Source organism: Haplochromis burtoni, unplaced genomic scaffold, assembly GCF_018398535.1.
Source record: "Haplochromis burtoni strain Fernald_Lab_line unplaced genomic scaffold, NCSU_Asbu1 Contig_250, whole genome shotgun sequence".
In the NCBI taxonomy this organism is placed as follows: Eukaryota; Metazoa; Chordata; class Actinopteri; order Cichliformes; family Cichlidae; genus Haplochromis; species Haplochromis burtoni.
In genome coordinates, this window is record NW_024582611.1 from 782,872 (window position 1) to 791,202 (window position 8,331).

General features: G+C 40.3%; 1 protein-coding gene and 1 long non-coding RNA gene across 2 annotated transcripts in view; one reads left to right on the forward strand and one right to left on the reverse strand.

The window, feature by feature from the left end:
• Positions 1 to 8,331, reverse strand: part of slc2a8 (solute carrier family 2 member 8) — a 12,147-nt gene that overhangs the window by 1,309 nt on the left and 2,507 nt on the right. The window contains exons 3-9 of the mRNA XM_005938659.2: positions 7,086 to 7,292; positions 6,377 to 6,476; positions 3,577 to 3,788; positions 3,303 to 3,452; positions 2,850 to 2,958; positions 2,641 to 2,763; positions 1,542 to 1,687 (exon numbers count right to left, since the gene is read on the reverse strand). Coding sequence (XP_005938721.1) covers positions 1,542 to 1,687; positions 2,641 to 2,763; positions 2,850 to 2,958; positions 3,303 to 3,452; positions 3,577 to 3,788; positions 6,377 to 6,476; positions 7,086 to 7,292 — 1,047 coding nt within the window. The remainder of the gene's footprint in view (positions 1 to 1,541; positions 1,688 to 2,640; positions 2,764 to 2,849; positions 2,959 to 3,302; positions 3,453 to 3,576; positions 3,789 to 6,376; positions 6,477 to 7,085; positions 7,293 to 8,331) is intronic.
• Positions 39 to 1,625, forward strand: LOC102297136. Its single transcript, XR_316840.2, has 3 exons — positions 39 to 1,107; positions 1,239 to 1,430; positions 1,517 to 1,625. It is a non-coding gene; the product is annotated as an uncharacterized LOC102297136 (long non-coding RNA).

Consider the following 8,331-nt stretch of genomic DNA (forward strand, 5'->3'; position numbering starts at 1 on the left):
GGGGGGGAAGGCCACAGAGAACTATGTCAAAAACACTCAAATTATCCCGACTGCAGCGCAAATTCAATTCAAATTTTCATCCCTGCATCAAAATATGTTTTCACAGCTTCACAAATTGTCACTTATATGAATTTAACTGTTATTTTTCCATTCTCAGTATGTTGGAGAGGCTTCTCCAGGTAGCAGAGGTGGCCTTCAGCAATGAGACAGACAGCTACACAATCCAACATCCAAAGCCAATTTAGAATGACCAATTAATGTAACATGCAGTTTTTTGACCTCCAGGAGGAAGTTATACAAAGATATAGCTGTACAGTAATCTAGATGTTGGTGTAGAGTAAACTTTGTTTTTTAAATTCACAAATACAGATGGTTAAAAAAATAAACAAAACTATAATCCTGTACAAAAAAATGAAACCCATTATCCTTTGAGCTGAGAATATCCAATCTAAAAGTGACAACGCTTTGAGACAATACAGCGAACCTAAGCAGGCTATGGAGTGACTACTGACTACTTAAGCTGTTGTTATGGTTGGCATGTTGGTCACTGCTCAGTCTAAATGTGACATCAGTCCCATAACTATTCATAAGGGTGCTTGTGGTACACTGGACGTGGTGAAGTCTTCTCGTAAACAACATGTTTTGCAACTCAGCGGAAAAAAAATTATACTAGAACAAGTCCAAAGAGGAAACAAAATAATTATGGTGGTTTGAAAGTTTTCTCCACAAAATCTCATCTTTTTTTGCTCCAGCTGTTACAGCTTTTCGCCTTTGTACCCCGGTTATCTCAATGTGCCTGTACTGACCCATCACTGAAACAGCAATAGACATTAAGCTTTTCAAACACTCATTTTTCCAGCCTGACTAAGTCAGGAGTCATGCAGCATTTGTGAGAGCAACAATGGTGAGCATAAATGGCCAGTTAAGTCTGTTATGACTGATGGCAAATTAGGGCTGTTACAACAACTATGTGTATACTGGACTAAATGCTTCCCTTAATATGCTCGTTAAGTAGGAATGCACTTCTCTGCAGCTCGTCTCGTGTTGGCAGGGAAGCTTTCTGGGAATAAACTATGTTTGATGGGGGCGAGTCATCAAAATTTTGCCGTAAGTCAGTGATGATGTGTTTCCAATGTGTTCTGCTATCTCATCACAACCATAATAACAAACAATAATGATTACTGTGTGACATCACTTTGACTTTCTGGTGAGTTACGTTATGCTAACTGTTCCAACAGGATCTTATTCCACATCCATTGAACCATTTGTGGTAAACATGCGGCCTATGTGCCAGAACCAGCCCAGCAAAGGGCTCTACTTTGTCCCCCGGATGGTGCTGCAAAGTGCAAAATTTGCAGTGAAGTCTTTTTATGGCATCTTAAGTAAACATGCTGTATGCTCATGTGTTCACTAAAAAAAGGATCCCAGATGTAAGATAAAATTTCACTTCTATTTAAACAAATTTCACTTCTGTTTACAATCCTGGTTGAAATGTGGTTTTATGGATCTTTAACAGATTTGGTATTCTGTTCAACACTCACCATCATATCCTGGAAGTTTTTGGTGACGACGAATGCTATGCTCCAGTTGGTGAGGACGCAGACAGCGCTGGCAACCCCCCTCACTTTCACTGGGAAGATCTCTGACATGACGAGCCACGGGATCGGACCCCAGCCGAGAGCAAAACCTGAACAGGACAGCAACAGTTATTAAAGTGGCATGGTCTGTTGGGGGAATACACACCCACAAGTTTAACAAAAAAAATCCCCATCAGCAGCACTAATTTGTTTGGGTGTTTTGGAGTATTAAATGTAGGGCTGTTCGATATAACGATATAACGTCTAATGTTTCATTTTACGCTATCGCTTGTTTCGTGGTGTCGCAAAATAAACTGTTTACGGAAATAGTTTTTCATCGTTTTGATGGTCACTCCAGGATTTCTTAAAGTTCTCTCTTTCTCTTATATATAAAATAACCACACTACGGACGAACAAGCGACTGTTTGTATGCGTTGTCGTTAGCAACAACGACGGTAAAACCATCGTGTGGCTCCGCCTTCCGCTTGTTTATTTTCCACGTAAACCTTTCACAAAAAAAGCTGAAGATCCTGTTGAGATTTTTCAAAATAAACTGAATCAGGTGAAATTGTATGTGGAGTGTTTACGGATGAGAAGCTAAAAAGAGCCATCAGGTGCTTAAAAACATAAACCTTAGGACAGGCTTTTACCCTCAGCATGCCGTGTAATAAATACTCACAAAATTGTGAAAATTGCCACCGTTTCAACTTATGTAACACTCGACTCCAGGTACAGCACTCCCAGCTGAAAACACTTCATGCAAGTTGCCCGAGATTCACAGAATTTACAGAAAATGTAAAACTTTTGTGATAAATATCGTTGTTTGGGACAATTAATATAGGATATAGGATATGAGATTTTGGTCATATCGCACAGCCCTAATTAAATGTTTTGCAGATGACTGACAAATTTATCTTTGAATTTGTGATGGAATAGCCAAAGCCATTAAATATCCAAAGTTATTTGTATTAAGTACAAGATAAGGAAAAGGTGTGAGGACTAAATCATTTTTGCATCTTGAAGTGGAGCTGATTGACCCATTTTTATATGCTGGAAAACTGACCTGTGATGAACACCGCTATGCTGGCCAGAGCCATCCAGGCCAGGTCACCATGGGGTTCTGGAAGTAAGGACATCAGGTAGAAGTAAACTCCAAATGCTGTGGTGCTGATGGCCATGGCAACACCTGTGTTATGAAATTACAATCAAGGAGGTGTCACAGAGAGATCTCAGGAATTATGGTTAATAATTACATTTAAAGATTCTGGCTACCTGAGATAATGAGAAGGACTTTCCTTCCAGCCTTGTCCATGATAAGCGCTGCTACTCCAGTAAAGACGACCTGAATGAGACCCACGATCACTGATGCCAGGTCACTTTGCTGCAGAATAACGAGAAAGACAGGTCTATAATGAATTTATGTTTTCACTGAAAACTTGTAAATTGATAATTTTGCTGTTGAATTCAATTTTCACCTCCAAGGGGAGAGCTTTCTATTAGTGTGTTCACTGAAATGTTTCGCATTTTGTTACACTAACTTGTGACTTTTGTTTTTAGCCCTACTCCTATTTCCCAAAAAAGCCTTTTTGGGAAAAGTGCAACGCGACAAATCCATTTTTGATAAAAAGGTGCCAGCACTGTCCTGTGAAGTCTTGCTCTTCTGCTCCTTCATCTGCTTTGTTTAGTGAGTGATAGAAAGAGCAGTAGCGCCTGTGAATGAGCTACCTTAAAATGTGCCTGTTCAAATATATTCTCAGCATAGAACATGATGGCGTTGATCCCGCTCATCTGCTGGAAGATCATCAGCATGATGCCAATCACCAGAGGCTTGTAGACACCAGGATCCTTCAGGTCAGACAGCTGGAATTTAGAGCCCTAGGAGGAAAACAGAATAAAGTCGTCAATCATCAAGCCAAACTGCCAACATTTTCCCACAGTGGTTGAATTACAATTGAGGAGGGCAAAGGCACTGTGGCCAGAAATTCTTGTCTTATATCACCTGCTCATCACATGCTTCCTCAATGCGGGTGCACTCCCATTCGACAGGAGCGTCTGGTCCACGTAAGAAGCGCAGTGACTCCACAGCCTCCCTTCGCTTGCCCTGTGACAGCAGGAAGCGGGGCGTTTCAGGCATGAAGGACATAAAGACCATCAGCAGCGTCGGTGGGATGGAGCAGCAGATCGCCAACCAACGCCAGTCCATAAAGAGACCTGCAGGACAGGTTCACACACACTCAGGACGAGCCATTTCTACAGCTATTCCTCATCTTTTGTTTAAAGAGATGTGGAAAAGAAGTTTTAGAAGCCATTCATTTTAATTTTACAATAACAGGAACAAGGATATTTATTATATTTCAAAATCGGCATCTAAAGTGTTATATGTGCTCAGAGAAGGTTGTTAATTTTGGCCAAACAGGTAATCACTAAATCACTGAATGAGTTAAAAAATGTCTAACAGAGACATTTCCCCCTTTACCAAAAAAAACAAAACAAAACAAAACAAAAAAAAAGCCTCAATAGAAATAAGCAACATTTCTTGTACATATGAAAGACAATTTGATTCATATCAGAATCAGAATACTTTATTCATCCCGAGGGAAATTAGGGTTACAGCAGGCAGCACGCTAATGGCGCATGCGCACTTACAAAGGAACCTTCTGACCAACTTTACACAAACATCACATTGGGCAGACATGTCAGAAGGTAGGCTGATAGGAAAAACAACGAAAATACACTACATGAGGTAAGAGGAGGAGAAAAATATGGCCTTTTAACAAATTCCATGATGTGATCCATCACATCAAACCATGCAGCTGTTTTGAAACAACTTTGTCTTAACAGTGAGAACCATTTGAACTGACACTTTTAGTTTTTACTGAAGCCTCAAGGTTAGCATTTATGCTGCCCCCATATCTAAGTGTTTAACACCAAACATTACAAGTGAGGGGCGGATTTAAGTGAGAAAGGCAATGCATGCTCACTGGGCAGCAACGTGTCAATATTAAGGTGAGCCTGTCCTAATGTGTACTATTATGATCCTTCTGTATGCTAATGAGACAATAATTTATACAATGAACATCATGTTATATTGAGGAAGACTTGAGGAGGCTAGTGACTGATACAATAAACTAATTAGGAACCTGTTTACTGAGGTTATAAATCAAATGAGCAATAAGCTATCTTTGCAACTGAGTAGTGAGCCCCTGCTGGCCATTAAAAGCATTACAGGTTTAGCTTTATTTTTCAAACCTGGAGACTATAGACCAGGGGTGGGCAACTCCAGGCCTCGAGGGCCAGTGTCCTGCAGGTTTTAGATGTGTCCTTGATCCAACACAGCTGATTCAAATGGCTGAATTACCTCCTCAACATGTCTTATAATTCTCCAGAGGCCTGGTAATGAACTAATCATTTGATTCAGGTGTGTTGACCCAGGGCGATATCTAAAACCTGCAGGACACTGGCCCTCGAGGCCTGGAGTTGCCCACCCCTGCTATAGACCAATGTAAAATATCGCAGTTGCAACACGTGCTTTTTACTTCAGGTTTTTCCTGCATTCTTATACAATTGCCTTATTCCTTAGCATTTTCCTGTTTCTCAAACTTTATCCATAAGTTCTATTTGTCAAATGTTACCCAAGTTACCAGATTGTCTATGACACACAGTTATGCGTGTGTGTGTGTGTGTATACACACACGTTTAGACGTCTTTGTGAGGACAGAAAATTGGGATGCTACTATACCTGTGGGGACCAACAGTCACTTATGGGGACAAAATGACCGTCCCCACCAGTCTGAGGGCATTTTTGAGGCTCATAATGTGGTTTTAGGGTCAGGGTTACAGTTAGTTTGTGGTTAGGTATTCATTTTTCATGGTTAGGGTTATGGTAAGCAGCTAGGAAAAGCATTATGTCAATGACATGTCTCAATGTCTTCACACTTGAAAACAAGTGTGTGTGTGTGTGCCTCTCTTTCGATGTTTTCAGTACTTTAGTGAATACAGTTCTCGATTAAGCCAGTCTGCCAAGAATGAGAACAGAGCACCTTTTGCACAGGAACCATTTGTTCAGAGCGTTGAATAAAAAGAGGTTTGGGCTTGTCTTTTTTTGATTAGTTATAAAACTCAAGCGCACACTCTAAATTGATACGCAGAAAACTGAGTTTCAGGTTTTTTTTATTTATTTATTTGAGTAATAGCTTTGGGGGGCACACAGAGGGATTATGGTCACGTCAAAATTCAGTCACAAGGCTCACACAGAGAAACAGGTTCTAAACCAGTTTACTGATCAACTGATTCATAAATAAATTGTTCTATTTTTAACCTCATGATGTTATTCCGCAAGTTATCACTGCAAACTCTGATAGACCTTTGATACAATTCAAAAACCATATCTACCCACAACCAAACAGCTGTTTGACTGCAGTGTGACACAGTTGCTGTGTTTGCACAGCAACTAACCTCCAGAGCACCACGAGACAAATCCACCTCTCAAAACATACCAGCTTTTATTAGGAAATCATGCACAGCACGCAGCTAACACGATTAGCCAGAAGCAGCCATTTTCACACGGGTCAAGCAGTGAGGCTGTTGTCTAAGAGGCAGCAGAGGAATCGGATCATATATGACGATGATCATGTGAATGCCACATTTGTTACATCATCTTTCAATGATTTGTAGGTTGTAAAACGTTGTTGTTATCTGACACTTTTTCTTGTATCTGACACTGCAGTTCTTGTAGCCATGTAGACTTTGCAAAGGGAGTTTTAAAGATGCCATAAAAACTTTAAACATCAGTTTCATACCTCCAAGATAAGCTCCCATGATGCCTATCACCACCATGAGCTGCACACAGGAGCCTAAAGTCCCACGGACCTTTTCATGTGCCATCTCAGAAATATACACCTGTTTGAGGGGAGACAAGGGAGAACATCAAAAATTCAAACCTTTAGTATACAGAACTGTTCTCTTAATGGTTTATAAAGCAAACACATATAATTTTGTTTATATAAAGTTAAGAGCACATTTACGATTCACATTTGAGAAGCTAAAGCCAACAAATGTTTGGCGTTTGAATGGACTGATCCACTTTAACAATCATTTATGTTATTAAAGCAAAAGTGGTCTTATTCTGTTCATTTCTAGCTCCATATTTTTATTCTACAATGGCTTTGCATGATTCACTGTTCAAAACAATCCTTATTTATCTCACTGAGTGTAGGTGCCGCCCATCAGGTCATTCGGTGTCTGGCTTTCACACCATTTAAGGCCATGTGTCAGATTATACTCTCTAATTTTTAATCATTGTTCAAGTGATACTGTGCAGCTACTTCTTAATCCCACAAAATGAAAGCATACCTTGTTTTTTCTGCCTGACATTTCAATTTACTGTCTAACAACCAAGTTTTTTGGAGATGGATTTTTTTCTTCTGGAATCAAACTGTCTAATCTCCACATCAACAGATGCCGGGTCAAATATTAAAGAGGCATTTAATCTGCTTTTAAATGACATACCGGGACAACCAGCGAGGTGATGCCGCTGGCGAGGCCTGTCAGAATTCTGCCAACGTAAAACATCCACACGTTCTGCGCCGCGATGATGATGGTGAAGCCGGAGACAAATGGCAGCGCGCATAACATCAGACTGACCTTCCTGCCAATCTTCTCCACCATCCAGCCACCAAGCAGCCCGCCCAACGCTGCTCCCACCGTCACTATGGACTGAAACACAGAACAGATCATCAGCAATAAACGTTAATGAATTATTTGAACTTTATGTTGCATTTGATCAATTTTATTATTTTAAAAGAATAATTAAACAGGGTTTAAGTATTTCTGTTGAGTTAACATCTGGACTATATTTTCTATTTTGCATTAGTGCCTATTTTGAAAAAGGCCAAAGCTCCAGCGCTTGCAGTATATAGACCAACTTTACACCAGTATGCCATGTAACACATGACCATATGTTTAAGTGAAATACTTTCAACCTATTTTAAAACAGACAGCTTGGCTTTAAAGGGTGCATATACTCTTTATACCCAACATTAAAAGGGCAAAAATTACACAGATCCTCTCATTACAGTGGACGGGACTTGAAATGAGTGCATCAGTGGGAAACCTCAGGTTAAGTGTTTTGGAGACAAAGTTCAAGAGGCAACGCTACGATAATTTGGGCATTTGCAGAGGAGGGATAGTAGATAAACTGGGCAAATGATGTTGAGGATTAGGCTCCCAGGCAGGAGAAAAATAAGGAAGATTCATGAACATAGTAAAGGAGAACAAACGCAGACGGTTGATGTGACAGAAGAGGATGTGATAGGGTGAGATGGAGGCAGATGAACTACTGTGGCAACCCATAAAGGAAGCAGTGAAAAGAAGAAGAAGATTACAGTATACTGGAGGCAAACCTTAGGTACTGCCATTCATGAAGATGTTACCATTAACACGTATACACACAAAGCTGACTGCAGGTTGGGGAAACCTGCAGTCAGCTGAGACTGAAGGAGTGATGAAAAGATTCTCCCATTGAAATTGCTACATCCAGATGAAAAAACTCAACCTTTTGGGGTCTCTATGGCTAGTTTCCCCATTTATCAGCTACTATACAGGAGGTGACTTCCTTTATAGCTACAGAACGGTGTGATTGTCTTAAGGCTCAGCGTTAGAGTTGTGACTGTTATGGATGCCAGCTTCTATTATTTTAAACAATTAGACTAAACAATCCAGCCTCTCGTCCAAGTGTAGTCACTTCTGGCTCAAC